This window comes from Gallinula chloropus, assembly GCF_964237585.1.
Source record: "Gallinula chloropus genome assembly, chromosome: 9".
NCBI lineage: Eukaryota > Metazoa > Chordata > Aves > Gruiformes > Rallidae > Gallinula > Gallinula chloropus.
The window spans coordinates 16,070,349-16,091,309 of NC_140094.1; the positions used below are offsets into that span (position 1 = coordinate 16,070,349).

General features: G+C 43.8%; 1 protein-coding gene across 2 annotated transcripts in view; it reads right to left on the bottom strand.

Annotated features, from left to right (window-relative positions):
• Positions 1 to 20,681, bottom strand: part of IGF1R (insulin like growth factor 1 receptor) — a 176,117-nt gene extending 155,436 nt beyond the window's left edge. For both annotated transcript variants that reach the window (XM_084268166.1, XM_084268165.1), the window contains exon 1: positions 20,501 to 20,681. In XM_084268166.1, coding sequence (XP_084124292.1) covers positions 20,501 to 20,594 — 94 coding nt within the window. In that variant the 5' untranslated portion in view covers positions 20,595 to 20,681. The remainder of the gene's footprint in view (positions 1 to 20,500) is intronic.
• Positions 20,682 to 20,961: the final 280 nt, after the last annotated feature.

Sequence of the window (20,961 nt, forward strand, 5' to 3'; positions counted from 1 at the left end):
GGTTGGCACCAGAGACAAGGTGACCAGTAGTTCAGGTGTTATCAACTGAAAACAGTTGCACCAGAACAGAATTTAAGGCAAATAAAACCCCAAGTAGCTGTTTTGGTAGGAGTACTTAAGTGAACTCACTTTCCTGGCCAACTGGACTCTTTTCATTCGCTTCTAGTATCACAAACACAGCACAAACAAGGAAAGCGTCCTTAATACTACACCAGCAGCACTCACACAGAGTATTTATCATCTCAGAGGCATCAGAGCACAATAACCAGGGAGAAGAAAAAAGGAAAAAGAAGAACAACCCCCACACCCCTGTGACACCAGCCAAGGTGAGTCTCATCACAAAGCAAGCGCCCTTCATACACAAAGGTAAGAAGCAACCAGATTAAGAGGGTTATGAATGGAAAACTTGAGCCCTTTTTGGCACAGCCAACTACCAAAACTCCAAGGTTTTCATTTCTCCCAAGATAAAAGAAGAGCCTCCAGTCCTAAGTACAGAATTTTCAACATATCTGCTTTTCAGCAATTAACTGACCTTCACTGTACAACAGCGAAAATAAAAACCATGAAAACTACATATACCTTGGGAAAACCAATGCTGACAGTGGTTTACTCCCAGTCACTCATGCACATTTGGCTTTTCACTTCAGAGTGATTTTTCAGCCCATGCTCTGCGTTTCACACTTATGTGCTGCCCAGGACACTGGATTTCCAGCCCTACACAGAGTTTTCAGACAATGCCTAAGCACTGTGGGTGATGCACTACGTTCTAACTCTGGTTAACAAAACCATTTAGGTATTTAATCAGCCTAGCTGCACTGAATTCTATTGCTTGGCAACTGCAATTATCGTCACAATATCCACTTTTATCAGAAGAGGATTGGAATGATAGAGCAAGCAGCACTATTATTATTCATCCACTGGCAGGTACTTCTAGAGAGCTGGGGATGCAAAAGCTTGCCCTAATACATCTCTAACAAATCCACCCATGAGAAAACCCTGGATCCAACTGGGTTAGAGAAATACAGCCACAGCATACTTCATCCAGCAACTCATCATCAGGAATTCCTATTCTGCTCCCCTTCTGAGACAAGGTTTGGGAGAAGAATATTGGAAGAAAGGGATGAAGAAGTTACAGGAGATGGGACTTCAGAGCCAAAGTGAACACAGCAGTATCAAACCTCCATGCTGGAGACACTCACAGCTTCAGGCACCTCCCTTTGCTGGCATCCGCAGCTGCAGACACTCATTCCAGAGGGTAAATCAAAGCAAGGCTGAGATGGAGACCTTGGTCTCCATCATTTTTTCTTTACCCTATACCTTGTATACACAACCCACTCCCAGCTGAAGGACGCATTCTTTAGCTGAGTTTGGCTAACTCCTGGTATTACTGCACTATTTGGTTTGGTCATGAAGATGACAACATAAGAAATTAAAAGAAATCTGAGCCAGAAGCAAGAGACAGATAACATCAAGGACAGAAAAGCAAAGAAGTAAGAGAACAGAACAGTGGACTAGCTCTAACCAACGTGATTCAGTCACTAAATTCCAGTTGTCACTAATTTCCTGTCAGAATACAATGCTTATTTAAGCAAAATATTTCAATTGGATTTTTTTTTTTACATTTATTAGGATTTAGTTACTAGTAAATGATGAAGATTTTTCCCTAAGTTTCAGTTTGGGTTTACAGTGGATATCTACATGGAAATAAAAAAACCCAAGGTTTAATGTGGAAAAACAACTTGAAAGTTAATTTGTTGCAATCACTGGGGAAAAAAGGTGCTAATCATGTTTTACTACATTTAATCTCAGCTGATGCTTGAAAAGCACAAATTGTTGGAACTGTCATTATCTTGAAAAATCTCATTCTCTCAAAAGTCAGTTGGGGGGAGCTATGGGGAGATGGACACAACATCTGAATTAAAACAACAAATATCCTCCTTGGATACTTGGGGAGATGGCTACTGCAGTCAAGTTTAGTAACCACAACCTGCTGAGCAAGTGTGTTTCTTCAGCAAAGTGCTCTGTCTTTGTTAACAAACATGTACTACTCAATATTTAAATTACAGTAAGTGTATTTATAATCAACCTGTGTTAAAAGTCTTTCCTCAGAAAAATTAAAAGTTACTTTAAACGATGAGCTTTACCCACTGCAACAGATAAAACTAAACAGAAAAAGGGAACCAAGGAAACCACAAGAACTCTACAGAGTCTATGCCATCTTTAAAGAACATGTAATACAGATTCATGTATGTTTCACTGCATTCTGAAACTCTCTTATGAGTAAAGGTGCAACTACTTTGTATTGTGCAAGACTGACAAAAACTACTGCCTGATGTTCAATAGCTACCATATCTCAGAGACAGTCAGCTGAAATAATTCTGCACATCTCTCCACAAGAAGGAATGAATGGGTCATCACGGGCAGAAGCAGCTCACAAGTCTTCAGAATCAGGCTACAGGAAAATCTCTCTGGATCCAGACTACTTTACATGCAACAAAGCTCTGGCAAGACCACTTCCTTCAGACACAAGCTCTGAAGTCCCAGAACTAATCACAGCATCCTGCATCCTCTCCTCCCCCCACCCAATGTATAGTAAACCAGCTGTCAATTCTGTCATTTCGAGGAGGCATCTAACTTAATCGCCACTGCAAAGGTGCTACTACAGCCCCAAAAAAGGGTTCTGCCAGTAGTTATGTAGCCTGCCCGAGCAACATTAGGTCACTATGCCAACATAAACTGCACCTGCGGGGTGGGTGTTCGATGGCATAACTGCATTGGGTAACAGTGCCATGCACACGTTTTAACTCAGCTACACTGCAGTGCTTGAACTTTTAGTCTGATCTGGGAGAGCGAAACATAACTGAACCCAACAGGAAGAAAAGAAAAAAGCACAGGTAAAATGCATCTGAACAGGAAGACAAAACACCCAACTCCTCTCCAGCTGCTAGCTTGAAGGCAGTATCACCTGGAGAACATAGCTGATGGACAGACCCTGGCCTTGCCTCACTTGTCTGACAGCTCTACCGGCCTCTCACAGCTGTTGTGAAAGAAAACCACAGTATTTGTGCAAGGCTAGCTGGTTCCATGTTAAGAAAACATGTATGAGCAGACTATGCTTTCCTTTACCACGTGGCAGCTTCATTCAACTTCAGACGCAGAAACCAGGACTTTATTTTCTCCCACAGTTGATCAGCCATTTAGGACGCAAGGTCATGAACTCATGAACCGCCCCCCAGATCTGTGAAAGGACACAAACTGCCTTCAATGGAAAAATTTCTAATCCACTTTGGAAAAGGTAGCTAACCACCAAAAAAAGGGAGACCCCAGCGACAGGAATGACTGCATTGTGTAGCATCACTGCCACAGTCATCTCTGGTGTCCTCCACAGACAACAAAACCAGATTTGTCCCCATCATCACATTCCCTTCCCATACTCAGGACTGCCACAGACAGATACCTGCCCTCCCTTCTCACTCTTTTTCCTCCCTAAAAAGTAACAAAGATGATGCCCATCAAAGAACAAAAAAAATCAGGTCTGAGCACAAAACCAGCATCAGGACTGCACCAGAACTTACAAATGAAGTGTAAAACACCAGACTTCATCATCCTGCTGCCAAGGAATTATTTACCACGTGACGATCAATATTACAATACCCAGAGATATGTATTTTTATCTCAACCTCTATTTGACCCAGTGGGAGCCACAGACACTTTCTCACACTAATTCACATTATTCAAGGAGAGTCAAGATGGGGAGGGACAAAGGTTGGAAGCATTTCAGGTTCTGCCTCCTTTTAGCCCATTTCCATTGAACGGTACTAAAACTATCTCAAAGAGAACAGCTCAGAACTGATCTGTGCTACTCAAGCACCTGGTCACTGAAGCCAAATACTTCAGGATCATAAGAAGAGGTTTCATTTATGCAATAAGCCAAACCCCAGCCATGCCATCAGTCCTGTCACGTCACTGCCCTTCCTTCACTGCATCGAAAGCAAAGCATCTTTTTAAAATTTCCTCTGAAAGGCCTGAACAAGTGCCCAAACTTCCAAGGTCTATTCTCTGTAGCCTTGAGCAAGAGTGACAGGAAATAAACTTTCCTCCTGAATGGCTTTTTAAAAGAAAAAAATAAAAGTCAATCAGTAGTAGACCTACCACAAATTTGGAAACTGCTGATCAGGAAACGGTGAAGGAGAGGAAGGCAACAGAGAAGGGAAGAAGAGGTTTGATTTTTTTCAGACAATCAGCTTGAAAACACCTTACTTCAGTGAACTAGTAAACAAGCAATTTCAGATGTTGTAGCCGTCTTGTGTTACCTCCTGAAATGTAACCAAGCTGGTGAGAAAAGGGTTAATTATATCCCTTATGCTCCAGAGTATTTCAGCAGGCTACACATTACATTCTTCTGAAGGGCAAATTATTCTTCTATTTCTTGTTTAGGATACAAAGTGCCCAACACTAAGGCGGCAATTACCAGTTTTACCAAAACAGAGAAATAGAGGGCTGCAGGCCTTCTGCTGCTGCTATGAAGCATTAAAACCTACTTCTTTTCTCTGACATTTCGTCCCCCTTCGCTCTTCTCCAATACACACTGCAAAAACAACCAAGACTTCTGACAAACAGGAGAACATCCTGCTGATTAAGAAAAAACAAGAGCACATTACTCCTGAGAGGATACAGAGCACCGCTTCCTAATGCATTCCACTTTGTCAGCACAACAGGCTCCATGTCATTTCAAAGGGAAACGGGTCGTATTGATTTTTCCAAAACACAAGTATTATAAAAATATTACGTATTTAATTGGTTTAACAAAAGCCCTTTTGTGCTGGGACATATCAACACAGATCCTACAAGGCCAGGTATAAGGTATCAAGGCGTGGCTGTGAGTAACCAGGGATTCTCTGCAAGTGCAGCTGTGAGAAGTGCCAGGATCACTCCCAATAAAGCTCTCCTGCAGCTCCCGTAACCCTCAGTAGGTCCAAGACAGGTCTTAAGCACAGCAACTGAGACTGCTGAATTTACAACAACCTGAAGAAACATCATACCTCTCTGCGAGCCAGTCTCCTTTCCATGCTTCACCAGATTTCAACCATGCGACTCAGCACTGTGTTTGCTCAACTTTTTCTAGAGGAAACTTCTCTACACCCTCTCAGAGCAAATTATTCCTCTAGCTGGTCCTTGCAAAGGCCAGACCAAACTGAATCAGCTTTTCTGAAAGTGAGAGCTACACACCTAGCCTGGAAGATTATTTTTTTTTCCTATTTTATAAGACAGCAAGATCAACCATCCCCTTCCCCCTTCTCAGTTTCCTACTGTCGTGTCCTAAATATGGCACCACTGGGAAACACCTCTACACGCTTTCCAAGGAAAAAAGTGTATTTCTCTTTCTCCTAGTTCTTGACTTCTGTTTTAGCACAGCATATCAGAGTGTGCACCCAATGGATCAAAGACCACCTAAATAGTAATAAACCAGAACAGACTGTCATCCTGCCTTTCAACATACCTCTTCAGAATAAGTCTTTCAAATCAAAATTTTGAGAGGGATGTAATAAACAGAGAAGGGACAGCCTTACCTCACACCTCCTCTTATTCCTCCAAGGAACTACATTTTCTCTTCCTTAAGCAATACTTCAAGGCTTTATAGCTTGCTTCCAAATATAACCCAAAACAGTAGATATTCTGCCTTTAATTTCTTCAAACTCACTCCCTTTCAGCAGAATTTACTCTCACATGCACCATGTGGACAGTCGAGTAGCATAACTTAACAGTTCCCTTGAAGAGAAAGTTTTGCTAACTTTAAGTTCAAGGGGAGGGATAAATTTTACATCTTACCTGCCAATGGTACCACAATGTTTCTAATTACTATCTGACAAAAGAGTATTAATCCCATTTCATCACAAGAAAAAGAACAAAGCTGCAGAATGACAAGATCAAGGATTCATCCAGAGATAACCACAAACAGCAACTGAAATAAGCAAGTTTCACTCCCTCACACCACAGCACGGTCCCTACATCCTGCTCTGTCACTGTGCAACCCGGCATTCATTCTGCAGTCACGCTGCAGAACAGACTTCCACAACAAACAGCACCTGGGAGCAAAGGGATTTCAAGATTAAAGTCTTCCATGCTAAGCAACAGAAACACGGGTCAATCAGAAGAGATCTCCAGCACTGAGGAGACTAATGAAAAGATTAAGCATCTATCAGTAGCCACTTAAGAAACCTCTTCTCCCCCCAGCCCACCTCACTGAGGTGTGTATTTTAGAGCCCAGCTCATCATTACCCATAGGTAACTCAGCTAGCAGGACCATCACGCTTCCCTTACAGCCTCCCACCTCAGCACACACCTGCTCTCAGTACAGGCATTTTCGTGCTGACACCCCGGGCAGCACCGCATTACTTCAGATAGAGTCACTTCCACATTCCACCCTCCAACTCCCCTCCAAGAAGTCATCAGTCACTCTCGGCTTTCACACTTCAGTAATTTTGGAATCAACAGGAAATAGAGATCAATTGTGATTTTACTAACTCGGTGATGACTCATCACTCAACTCCCCTTAGCCTTCAAATTCATCTGCGAAGAGACACGCTAGCGAGGCCAAATTAAAAATAGCAGATCTGGCTTGCACACAATTAACGCTCGCTCGTCCATCAGATCTGCCACGGATTGTGACATATCCAGGCGTCTTGAGAAATCACCATGTTACAACCATCTTTCCCATCACACTGTCAGACTCCAAGCACAGTCACAGTTCAGCTTTCTTAGCTTAACCAGGAAGAGCGATCAATAAATAAAATTTATTATATAAGCCCATCGCACCGCATTCCGTAACATCCATCATCCGATTTGAATATGCCTAAACAGGAGTTAACTCTGCCTGCCAGTGCCCCTAGCCTGTGACAAGGAATCTTCTATTCTTTCTATTAGGAGAACACTCTCAAATCATTAGGATTTTTCTGCTTACATAACCTCCAAGAAAACAAAAACTGCATGAAATTAAAAAGTCAATAAAACCCAATTATTTCATTTACAAAAATAGAAAATCATTTCATGTAAACCACTTAAATGCATTCTTCTAAAAATAAACTTAATTACAAATCTAACATGAAATTACAACAGCATATATTAGGGCAAATGCCTACTGTAATTTAAATAGAATAAAAATAGTAAGCATATAATTTACACCAAAAAAAAAAAAGAGTTTGGACTGGTGAATTTACCATTCAGTGCTCTCTTGGAGCCACCCCTTGTTGAAATGCTAAGATAGCTTTTACATTCAACAGCTACTTCTGTGCGTGCCTCATCTCAGTTTACTCAAATGGTTCAGTTCAACAAGTAATCAATTCCAAATTAAAAAGGACTCCCATATAAAAGCCTTCGAAACAGTCAGTGGGGAAGACCTATCGGCCCTAAACTTCTAAGAAACAATGACAAATTCTTTTTTCCCCCTTTTTTTTAAAAATCATGCCAGTTCATCACACTTGAAGATTTAAGTCTCAAAAATTCACATAGTCTGCACTGCAATTAAAATTCCACGTTCCATCTAAATAAAAAAAAAATCAAAACCCAAAAAATCCCACAAATGAGAAGTAATCTACCAGAAAATACATCATTTGCCATTTTGTCACTTAAAAATGCATATTAAGGACCTGAGTAAACGTATCCAAGGCATCTATTCACATGAACAGCAAGAACAGGAAATGCTATTCCTTGACAAAAGGGCTATATTTTCCAAAAGGTTGTATTTGTAAATCAAGGTGTTTTAACAGCTGTCAGCCATTTAGAAAAATCCAGGTAAAAACACATAGAAGTTATATTAGAATTGCACATTTAAAGCAAGCTCTTCCTGCGTGCTGTTTTAAGTCACTATGAACATCACTGACACTCCACCTCAATAAAAATAATGGTAACATGCTAGTGGTGCTCTGAGGCCTTCTTCACACTGAGCAAGAAATAAACTTCAAGGACAACTTGGACTGAACTTTGTGACGTTTCCACCAAAAGGTTACAAATCTACATGGAGATGTAGCGCCCAGCAGAAGAATCAGAATTGGTTTTATTTCTGCAAAACCACCCCATTCATCAAGCACTCGGTCTGCAGCGTCATGTGGATGGTAACACACATCCTCGTGTTCAGACTCAGCCCCTGCCCTTCCCTGCAAGGGGTGGGCTGCAATGCTGCACCTCAGAGCGGATGCAGAGACTTGCATCCAGGTACCAAACACTCCCTGACCTGGAGGAAGTATTTCCCCTTCCAATGGTTGAGTCCTGTTGAGATGTCACTGAAACCCACCAGAGTACCAGTCACTGGAGAACTGTACTAAAGCAACCCCTTGTTTAGCTTCTCCCTCACCCGGTTCTCAGCCCCACAATCCCATCCCCTCAGGTTCTCACCACAGCCTTTTGGGAGCCAGTGCCAACTCTCTGGTTAAGTCAGCTGAGAGAAAAATGAACTCTTCCACCCTCTGAACATCTCAGCAGTTGTTCAGACCGTGCACAGCATCCCATGGAGCCAAAGCCCCCAACAATATTCATCATCACTTTCTGGACACCAGGCTCAAGACCAACAAAGCCAGCTTTGCCATCACACTCTTCATCAACCAAGACATCAAGGAGCCACGTAGTGAGCACGTGACACCACTGAAAGGTTGAGTATTGATAGAGAGCAGAAGGGTACATAGACATCTTAAATGGAGAATTCCTCCTTACCCCCTGCAAAATTCAGCGGGCATGACAATCACATCCTCAACCCCTCTGCTCTTTACTTCTCCCCAACCAATTCCCCCCATTAAACAGGAATTATTCAATCATCTTAGCTCACCAGGTCCTGTGAGGGTATTAACGATGAACTCAAGGCATGAGACACGCTGAGCACTGACACTCATCCTGAGGTCAGAACAGTATTTTGATACCACAGTAAACAGGGCCCGCAGCCACACATGCAACCAGCAAGAAACCCTGGATAGCCACACACTCCTGTGAGCAACTGCCCATGAAGGATGAAGTGCTATGGAATGAACAGACAGCACCAGAGCCCATCCCTGTAGGGAGGCCAAACCACCTCAACTTTCATTTCGTTCTCACTGCGTGTGACACCAGGCAACCTGAAGTCACCTGTGAAGATCTGAGGTGTATTTTTTGTGTAATATCTCCTCAAAAGCCAGCTGATTCCAACACCTCCCACCCTCATACTTCTGCTAAGAGTACAGTCTCCAAACGCCTGACAACACACAGCTTCCCAGCGAACGCGTGTTCACCTGGATGACAGAGTCACACGAGCATCTGAAGTCATGTCAGCGTTCTAAAAATGAGGTCCTGTAACAACCCCTCAAGGATAGTGTTTCTCTCTATTTTACAAATGGGGAGGGAAGCACAAACACCCGGAGGAGGAATACAATTCCTTCCCAACCCTTGCATTCTGTCAGATTCTGAAGCACGAGATGTGATCACTCCCTATTTTAGCACGCATGACTACCAATGTTGTTGCTCACAAAAATTACCCGGTCCCTTTTCAAAATCCTGTTACAGGATTTAACTTCAGGATTCTCAGCCCAACAGTGGATGGGTAGAGGTGGACACACTGATAACCTCCTGGTGTGCTTTATCGGCTCTTCATAAAAGGGAAAAAAAAAAAGGGGTGGTGGGGAAATACCCTCTGTCTCAATTTATACTTGTCAAATCAGTATTTAAACAAAACCAAATCTGGAAAGAAAAACAAGTGTGAACACAACTGTGCGGCATTACAATATCACATCTGATTCCTGCATTAAGATTCTCTCCCTCTCAAACGTATCATGGACAAATTTAAAAATAAAGGCACTGATATCAGCTACAAAAACACCAAGGAAACCCTCAATGTTGGCATCACCAGTGGAATGTGTAATTCTCCATACTGTCACTTTCTTTCATGAAAAGTACTGGGAATATCTTTTTGCCAGGTTAACCATCCCTGACTTCAATCTTGCTGACATTTTTTAAATATAGCTGAATAATTCCATTCATATGCAAATCATACAATAAGCCGTGAGTAGCAGCACTTGCAGAGACTCCCTCACAGAGACGAGCATTTACGCTGCCCAAGACTAATCTGCAGTGACGTATCTGAAATGTAACGAGGCCCTAAAGGTACAGCCCCAACAATTCACACAAGGCCCACTTTCAGCCTTGATGTTGGCTTTTTCCTTTCACTTCACGAGGTGTTTTTTAAGTATTAAAGAGATGAAAGAATCAAGAACTGAGATCACATCTGTTGCCATCACAATTTAACCACAGTCCATGTATTTATACAGTGGAATCTCCAAAATAACACTGCATCTGTTAAGATGACAGTGTTTTTCCATGGGCTGTTCTGTGCTATAGAGGAGTTAGTCCAAAGCTATTGCATTTGAACTACTGATTGAAATCCACCCCAAATTCTTTTTGTAATCTTCCTCAAATGTACTGAATTGAAAAGCTGTTGTTTTGGAGTATGGCTTGGGAACAACAAAACCCTAACACATCTCTCATCAGTGGGCATTTGGCACTAAAGCCTTGCAGCTAAAGCAACATGTTTATTTAAACAATGAACTACCACAAGAGATACACAAACCATGTAAAAACAGATGTCTCTCTCACGTGTGTTTCTGCTGAAGTCCAGAATCACTGCTACATACACACATGAGATGTATTTCTCTTTCCGAGCCTGATTTCTGTAGGGTACCAACTGAACCAACTCGGAAAGACCTTTGTTCATTCACTGGTAACGCTGGTCACGCTTCAGAACTGCAACCCATCACAGCATATACAAGCTCCAACTTCAAAAGGGACTCTCACAACCTAGTTTAAGGTATAAATACATACTATATGCCTCCTGATGAGGCACAGCATCAATGAAAAAATTTGTCCCCATAGTCAGCCTCCTCAGTGTGACCAAAATACAAATGTTTACTAGCACACACACACAAAAAAAACCTGAAACAATCAATCAAAACATTCAGTCGCTCCCAGGCAGGCTCAAGTCACAGGCTCAAACCAAACCACGTCTCAAGTTTGGAACAACAAACGTTCTTTTCTTAAAGGCCATTTTTGCTCTTCCATAGAGTTACAACAACCGCAAAGGCTCAACCTCCGTCATGGGTGCAGCCACTGGAAGAAACACAGAATCACAGAATGACTAGGTTGGAAAAGACCTTTAAGACCAAGTACAGCAGCACAACCACCTCCTTAGACCTACTGCAAGGGAGTATTGATGTAACTTATCAAAACAGTGTAGTATCTCCATATCCATGCTGCACGAGAAACAGGACTAACAGACCCTTCAACTTCTGGCATCCTCCAACACAGACAAGTGACCACACATCCTACTGGGGTGCAACTTTCCTTCCTCCAGTCTCAGTACCTCCCAGGTCCGAGGAAACACAGAGCACACACAATAACAGCACCTCATACACATCTCATACCACAAGTGGATGTTCATTCCCTCACTACTTCCTGGGAAACATGGCATTTGCAAGGGACCAATAAAACATACACCCATCTCAAAAGGAAAAAAAAAATAAAATAAAGCTTCATCCACAATAACCCAAAAGATGATGTTAACTACAATCAATACAGAACCACAAGCTGCTTCCACCTGCTGGGGATACAGAACAACCAAAGAGAAGCAGCAGCTAAAAATCCTGTTGCGCCAGACAGGCACCATCACAATTCCAGCAGGCTCCCTGCCCCATCCCAGTGAGTCTGTGAACTCCTAACACAGTTTGTGCCACCATCAGGTGAAGCATCTCTCAATTTGGTTCTTAGCAAAAAGACAAGCAGAGCCACCTGAAAACTTCTCAAGAACAACCCACACTATTTAACTCCCACCTCTGTTTCGGAGAACAAACCAAACCCCCAGTGGGATACATGAAATTTGACTAGGGAAAGACAACAGTAACAATTTAACTACACATCAAAACCCCCAGGAGAAAGCAATAAAACCACCACAACTGAAGTAATTTCTGCACTGGCAAAGAGCGCACGGGGACAACAGGAACAAGGTATTTCCATTGCGATTTCAACTCTTAAGGCTACAGACAAATGTTACTCTAAGAGCAGCTGAGCAGCACAAATACGCGTTTGTTCCTGCGGCGCAGCGCCCGCACCCCTCCCGAGAGGTGCCCCCAACGTGCTTTTTAAGCCTTTCAAGGTACATACTACTCCTGCACAGAAGGACCCAGGGGGAGGTGACACTAGTGGCAGGGAAGCAAAGTGCACTATCTGTAGAAGGACAAAGCGTGGAGACAACTCTAAACTGAGCTCAATGCAAACAAAAAAAAAAAAAAAATAAAAATAAGGAAACCACCCCAGTGAGATGCAGGAAGAATGACCCTCCAAGGTCCGAGCCAATTCCCTTTTTAAGGGTTGGTTATAGACTCTTTCCAGGACTAGAAATGCTGTACCCATTTGATTAAGACTTAAGATTTGAACTATCCATCTCTGTAAGAAAACTTTCTTCTTTCAAGAAACCTTCTGACAATTTTTGAGGGCTGCTCTAGCTAACATAACTTTAGGAGATTTTTCTACACCATAAACTACTTTGGGAGTCTTGCTTCTCAAATGTAACCATCTGCCTGTCTACAGAATGAGGAAAATCAGCACTGTGTCAGTTTTGGTGAAGCTGGTTTTCCATCCAGGAGTTCTGGATTTCTCTTTCCCCACCAATAACATTTTCCAAACACAACAGTTCAGCTCCTGCAAAGTTTTCCCGTGCATACAGATCAGGAAGACTCCTCAGGCAGATTACCATGATCCATAAGCAAACCAGACAGAGCATCCCACTAAGTACAAGGGAAAACCTCCTACCACCTTGCTCAGAAACCTCTCAAATCCACAGCAACACTAACGGAGAGTAAACAAAATGCTATCCTAACCTAATCAAGGCACAACTACTAGCAAGACCCTTTCAACTGCTGTGCTTACAGAAGTTTTGTCCCGTAAATACTCTCCACATGTGCCTGTAGCTAAATACAAACTGAGCACCTTATTCTGCCTTGCCACTTCATCTCATCTGTCTTACATAAGAGCTGCCACTATAACACAGTTTGAAGATAATGATGTGCTCCGTACTTGAGAATCACACATTCAGCTGCAGCTACCTACTGTATTCCAGTAGTAACAAATGGAAGAGATACTTCAAAGAGCACATTATCCCAGCTCTAATTTATGCATGCTCCCTCTTACCATCAAGCCATTTATTTTAAACCTGTCAGATATACTTGTAATGTAGCATCATGAATAATTTAAGAAGTAATCTGTATAAACCAAGTTTATAAACTTAACAGCAGGTACAGTACCTTTCATTCAAGCAGACTGCTCTCTGATAAAGTACAAGGGATCTTTGACTACTTCAGCATGTATTCATTTCATGCATTCTGAACTTCAAAAAATCCTTCTTTCCTGCCTCCAATCAAACCCTCCACTGTTCCAACAGTATTGTGCAAGTAGCTGACTTAAATTTACAAACAAGTGGCATACTTATTTGTAATACTGTTCATCCTGAAGGAAAACACTATAAAGCTTCTGGAAACAGTCAGTAAAAATGACCCACCATCCATTCAACAGCAAGGGAAAAAAAAAAACCCACAGATGTGAAGTTTGCCTCTATCATTAAGAACTCTTGGTATTCTCCACACATTTGTCTGACGTTGCTCCCCTCCGCAGGGAGAAGCGATGCTCAGCAAAGCACTCCCAAAAAAAGCCCAGTTGTTAAGAGAAAGTGTTTTGATCAGTTGATGCTCACACTTCCAAGTAAACAGAGCTATCTTTACAGCATGTAATGGCACCAATAAGAGGCTTTCAGATAACACTCACCCTGACTGGTCACAGAACTATTCCAGCAATACGCGCCTTGCTGGCGAGGCACAGCAAACGAACTCATTAAGTCACTGGCCCTGCCCAAAACACACATCTTCACAAACTAAGTACTCACAAAAGCAGGACACGTAAATTACTGCAGTAAAGCACACACGTGTGCAGGTCACCTGCTTCCTGCTTCAGAAGTTTCTGATTTGTGTAACACTGCTGTGCTGTTGATTTAAAGCATGTAAATCCTTCAAGCACAACCCGGCCAGTGCTTCTCTTCAGTGATAATCTTAACGTGAAAGCCTGCTCCAAGTTACTCGTACGACCACTCTGTGTTGCTACAAGGGCATACGTTTGCTGCTATACCAAAATATTTTCTAAGTGTTCCTCTAAGAGGAATAATCTTAGCACTTTACTGGGGTGTGAGGTCCCTTCTCACTGAGTGGGCCAAAGAGAACAGTCTCCTTGAAAAATTACTGGGCAAGTCACTGAAACATAACAGAAGCTTATTTCTTCTCATACCCATTCTACCAGGGAAGGAACAAAGTAATAGGAAGCGTACAACATCTGGGTATTTCAAAATTAACAAATACATCACACTAAAGCTCACAAGTCCTATGCAAATCAATCAGCAAATAAATAAACAATAGCTTTGCTTTTCAGCACATCTGCTGTGGCAGCATAAGGTTATCAACACTGAAGAATTTAATTGGTGTCTTGAAAGGTATCCTAAGGGAACTGCTCCTGTTAAATGCGAAGGCTAAAAAGCAAAGCTTTCGGTGATAAATGCAAGTTAAACCTTCGCAGTACACCACCATATTAACACCAGTTTTACCAGAACACATCTCAGGCATTAATGAATAAGCCAAACTATTATCAAACTTATTCAGCAAAAGCAACAAGTTCTGCTGGAAGGAACTAGAGCCTATTTTTGAGCTTGAGGACTTGGTACAGCTCTGTTTGCAGGGCACAGAAGCGTATGAATGAACACCGTATGGTGCTCATCATTTGCTGGTCTTCAAAGCTTGTCTCAGCCAGTTGTGGATGGGCAAGACACAAACGTAGTACTACAGGAATCAATCCAGACTGTAACTGCAGTGACTTGGCTAAGAGGGAAAAACAAACACTAACACCACACACTGACTGGCTGGCTAACCATCACAAACGTGCCTTCATCAACTACTGCTTGTTGAGTTCTGCTTTTGTACAATAAAGTAAAAAATATTTGAAACATTTTTAAAGTGGCTTTCATAAATCATAAAAACTAATCCAACTAACCTACACAAAGCAGCTGTCTATACAATTTACAGTGATAGAAAAATTACACATGTCAAATATATCAAAATACTAAAACAGTATTTCTACCTTTCAAACACATCATTGCATTCCTGAAGTCTTTCTGATCACAGAACTCTTAAAAGCAGCATGTTCCATTACCACCTAAGCCCAGAAACCCTAAAAGCTCAACTTGGTCAGAAAGATCTGAAATAAACTAAAACTACAGATATCCAACAACTTAAAACAGCGAAACTCTTGAGACAATTACTCAAACTGCAGCTTTTTTAAAAATTTAGTAACATACACAATAGGTTGCAATAATAAACTGCAGTTTACCCATTCCTATGTGCGCTGCTCACTCATATAAATAAAAACCAGCTGCTACTTGATAACATCACAAAGCAGTTCCAAATGGGAAAGCTTTACGCTAACATCCAAGTAAGAACGCACTTAATTTCATAAACTAAAGTTTTAAGAACTTTTTCAGGAATTTGCCATTGCTCTTCAGTCATAACCTTTGCAAGAAACTAAAATGATGCTCATTATTTGTAGTTAAATTAATATAGACTTAATCTAGAGGAATACTTTTATATATATATATTTTTTTAAAAGTCAATTCAGTAAATTTTCTACATTATGAACTTTAATGCCACTACAGGTGATGAGCTGGGTAAGCTGCTTTCTGTGTGGGTTCATAAACATAAAGTTAATATCCAGTGTGAGAAAAACAGGTTTCCAGCATATATTATTTCCTCTCTCTCTCTCAAAGTTCAGGACCCTACACAAGCTTCTTAAAGTTTGCAGGAGCTCACAATTCATGCAGATGGAATTTACACGCAATGGAATTAATCATTTAACCGAACTGCCTTTTCAGATCTCACTGATACTTCAGTTTCAGTGATCACTGGTAACAGTGACCTCTGCCCAAAAGGAAAATAAAAAAAACAGTTATTGGGGAACAGAAAAAAGAAATTGAAAAAAAAACCTGTCCTCTAAAGGTAATAGTGGCAGCTCTGGAAAGTAGTTTAATTATAAATGTTAGACACTAACAAAATTCTCCTCACTGAGAACATTCCCCTCCAAGATTTCCTTAGTGAATGCCAGTTTCGCAAAAAAATTAAACAGGATTTGCAAGAACTTCTCCCAAGGTAACGTATACCAACAGAAATTAATTATTTACCAGTGAAGACATTCAGAAAATCATCTCTTGGAAATTCCTCAGCACTAGATTTTGTGTATACATTTCAAGGCGGCAGTATTTTCAGTGTCACTGGATTTGGGCTTCAACTGTCCTCTAGAATTAGGCTGAAGGACCAAGGTTGAAGGTCAGGGGAAAGCTGATGATCTACTGTGTTAATTTTTATCATGTCTGAACAATTTCCCTATTAAAGCAAATAAATCACACTTTCTGTTGTACTCCAAGCGATCCGTCTTCTCTCTCCCTTCTGCAGCCCCTTCCTCCCCTCCCTTCACACAACTTACTCAACAACTAAGTGAAACTTCCTCTGCTTTACAGGGAGTATCTCTCTCTCTCTCAAACACTGGTTGGGCACTGAAACTCTTCTAACACTCATCTTCTTTCCTTCCACTCCCATTCCTCCGCTTCCTTATGCTCTCAACACATTTTGCCCGACACTGGCTAAGTCACTACCATTTCCTAACCCTTTCAGCTTCTGAGTCACACAAGCCTTTGCTCCAGTTCTGGTACGGAAACGCTTTGGAAAGTGCCATCTAACACAATCAAAAACGTCGAAGCACACTGCCAGGCTCACTGCCTCTGCCCATGGACTCCAACCACCACCGCTCCCCCAACACTTTCCTCCTCTCCTCCTCCCAGAGAGCCCGACTGACACCAATACCTTAAAACACTCGGGCGTTTTCTATTTGCAACCTCAATTAAGGGAGAAATTACCCAGCTCCCATTTAACAACTCGCTAAACCACCGGGCGCGCAGGAAAACGCTGATGCAGAAGCTAGGCGTGTGCAGTGCTGACACTCAGCAGGTCATGAGGGTTTTTACTAAGCAACCTGGGAGAGAGATTAAACATACAACATGAGCTACTGTTTATTAACATCAGAAACATAAAATACAGCCTGAATAGACAAACAAAAGCTCAGAGCCAACATGAGCAGATTCATCGAGATACCCATCAGGCTCAAGTATTACCAGGCCTAAAAACCATTCTTCTCATCCTTGATTTTTAACCTGTTCCCTTCTAGACTTTCCGTTTGTAAAGGTACAGGAAGGTGGAAATCAAAAACCCTGCTACACTCAGGGTAGAAAGGGAGCAAAGCACCGTGTTCATGCTTCATCTGAAACCCACCTCTGGGATGAAAAACACTCTCCAGCAGTAGTAGCTTTACACAAACACATCGTTACACCAGCATGTGCTTTATTGCAATGAAGGGTCTCGCTGGTTTTGAACCACCCTAACAAAAATCCCAGGAAATCCTCAAAGCTTTTAAATGACTGGTTTTGGAAGAAGCAGCTTTCCACTGAAGCTACCTGCATTCTGAAGAGGTTTCCATCGCGCGCCCTCAAACAGATTTTATATAATTTAGCATTAAAGGGATGGGTCTCTCCCCTCCAGTTGTAACTCCTTTGTATTCCTATTTAGGAATGTCTTGCTTGTTTGACCGAAAATGGAAGTGCCTTTTAGCTATGACACAGTATATATGAAAAACAAATAAAAATTAAGATTAATCTTCCTTCCACTATTGTGGGGACAGAGAAGAATATGAAGAGATGCAAAACATCTGCTCGGGAGATCATTTTTCCCCCTAACAGCAAAATTCTTTCAGCAATAACTCGTGAAAACAAAGGCTATTAAACTGTAAACTACAAAGACGATCGATTAGAGGCAAGTTTTTCAGCATATCTTCCCCTATTTAAATGCCTAGGTCGTCTTCTTCAGAAGATATTTCATTTGGGAGGTTCTTAATTGGGTCATTTTAGCTAAGTGGCAACCACAAACACTTCAGAGGGATGGAACCTAAAATCCTAACATTCTGTTCCCAGTGTTATTTTATTGCCAGAGCTGGGCGAGCGTTTTTATTTGAAGGTGTTCTGTACCAGGTAAGACAAGGGGGGAAAAAAGAACCATACACGTGTATCCCAAAGGCTTAAGGACACACCAGAACTCCTCCTCCTCTTCTCCTGTTCTGCTTCTCCATGCGACTCCAATCTTCCCTCTCGAAAACAGCTCCAGCCAAACAAAAAGTTCATCTGGTGGAAGCAGGGCTGTGGCTCTCCAGCCCTACCCACCCCTGCCACTGAAAGGCAAAAGCCTAACTTGGGCCTTAATTTGCAAGGAGTTAATTGGCATTCAGCAGCTAATGAAACACAGTATTACTCAACATGCATTACAGAGTCCATCTATATGCTTCTTGCTCGCTTTTTTCTTGGTGCAGCTCGCCTCACTGCCCGTGCACCCCTTATTTTCAAGCTGAACTTCAGAAAAGCCCTTCTAGCATCCATCTGCCCTGTTCCTCCCCCCCAACAACACGCATCTGTTTGAAAGCAAGAGCTGCGTAAAACCAGCTCAAGGAGCAGGTCGGGAAAAAAAAAAACACAACCCAAAACAAACCAGAGAGCGGAAGAAATTAAAGCATCAAGATGCAGTCAAGAAACATCCCTGTTTCTGCAGACGCCGAAGGAGCCGTTTGTAAAATGGATGGGCTCCAAGGCACATTCACCATCTCCCTGTCTACGGGGACACTCCAGAAAACACGGGAAGGCTAATTTCATGCAAGAGATCCTCGATCCAGCGTAAACCCGACATACCAGAAGAAAACCGATCAGCGCAGGGATTAATATGGTGATGATTGCAGTCTAATCAATCGCAGCGCCAGCCATCCCTGCCTCCCCCCGCCCCATCTCCCCCGGAGGGGGCGGGCCCTGCAATACAATCCCAGGTTTGAAACGCGCAACAACAAGAGTCGGGGCTTTTGCAACTCCCCAAGAAGGCGGACGGACGGAGGGACGCGGCGGGCGAGGAGGGCAGCTCCAGGCTGCTCCCCGCGCGGTCACGCACAGCGAGCCGCGTTCCCCCCGGTGCGGCAGCGCCCGCACACGCGGAGGAAGCGGCTCGCACGACGCGCAGCCCAAGGCGGGATGAACGCGGGATGCAGCGCGGCTGCCTACGGAAACAAAACACACACGCAAAACAACCCAAGACCCCACCCCACCTCTAAGAGCGCAGCCCACCCGGCCACCGAACGTTCCCCTTTATGCGCAAACGTGAAGCATCAACCTAGAAACCCTTTTTTTTTTTTTTTTTAATAAATAAAAAGCCAACAAACGCGGCAGGCTACGACCTCCAAATTGCGGGATACCCCCCGGAATTGTGCGCCCCGAGCAGAGCGAGTGAAACCCTTTCCCCGGCAGTACAGCGCAATAAAAGGCAAGGCGCTTATTTCCAGGAATTCTTCACTCGCTTACGGCAGGTCACTGCACACAGCCTCTAAATATTGACAAAGATCAAGCTCCTTCCATGCGGGGAAAGCAAGCACAGCGCTTCCCAGCCTGCAAAGTGTTTACTACGCAGCTCGCAGCCCTGGCTGCGGAGCTCTAAACACTGCACCGGGCTCCGGAGGGGGGTTAGGAGCAGCAGGACGCGGGTCAGGTGGGGGAAACACAAAAGGAGGGGGACGGATGGGCATCGCGGCTCCCTCCCCCGGGGTAAAAGCATGTGCGAAAGCGGTCGGCCACCCCCCGGGGAAGGAAGGGATGGGAGGTAGGGAGATGCGCAGCCCCGGGTTGATAAACGTGCTCGAGGAGCAGACACGTAACAGGAGGAAAACACGCACATCCCCGCGGGCAGGGGCGAAACCCGCTCGCGGCGGCGGGAAACGGCGCGAGCCCCTCTCACGCACACAGGGAGCCCCCTCACCACGCAGGCACGCACAGCGGGGACCCCTCGGGAGCCCCTCACACACGCACGGGGGGACCTCTCGGGAGCCCCTCACACACGCACCGTGAGTCCCCTCACATACACCGCGGGGACCCCCCGCACACACGCCCCGGGGGACGCCTGGGGAGCCCTCACACGCACCCCGAGTCCCCTCACACACCGGGGGACCCCTTGGGAGCCCCTCACAGGCACCCCGAGTCCCCTCACACACACACCGAGAGCCCTTCGGGGACCCCTCACGCACACACAACGGAGTCCCCTCACACAACACACACACCGGCAACCCCTCACACACACAGGCAGCCCCCTACATCGAGATACACACACGCCCCCCCAAAACACACACAGGCAGCCGACGCCCTCACACCCCTCTCCGGCAGCCCCTCACGCCTACACCGGGAACCCCTCCGCGGCTCCCCCACACGCCCCGGGGGCCCCTCGCCGACAGCCCCCCCCGCCCCCCCACCCCCGCCAACACGCACCGTACTCACTTTCCCCATTTGTTGGCCACAGACAAAGTGCGGCGAAGACGAGCAGAAACCCCCAGACGACGGCGAGGGACCCTCCTCCAGCGCCAGACTTCATTCCTCTTTTTTTAATTGGACAAAATCCCCCTTTCCGAAAAAGAAAAAAAAAAAAAGTCCCAAATTGTTGTCCTTTTTTTCCCTCTCCTCGTCCTCTAAAAATAACGAAGGAGGCAAAAGGCGGACGAGAAGCGCGGCTGGATAAATAAATCCACGTTGCCTCGAGAAATTAAAAAAAAAAAAAATAAAAAAAAAGAACCAAAACAAGACCCTTCGGACTGGCAAACCGGAGGGTTTTTGAGGTCCCTGGGTGTTGATCTTCCGGAGCAACCACACCAAAAATACACAAGATATTCAAGATGTATTAACGGCAGCAACAACAAGGCATGAAAGCCCCGGGGCGACGCTTGCCTCCGGGGCGGCGGGGC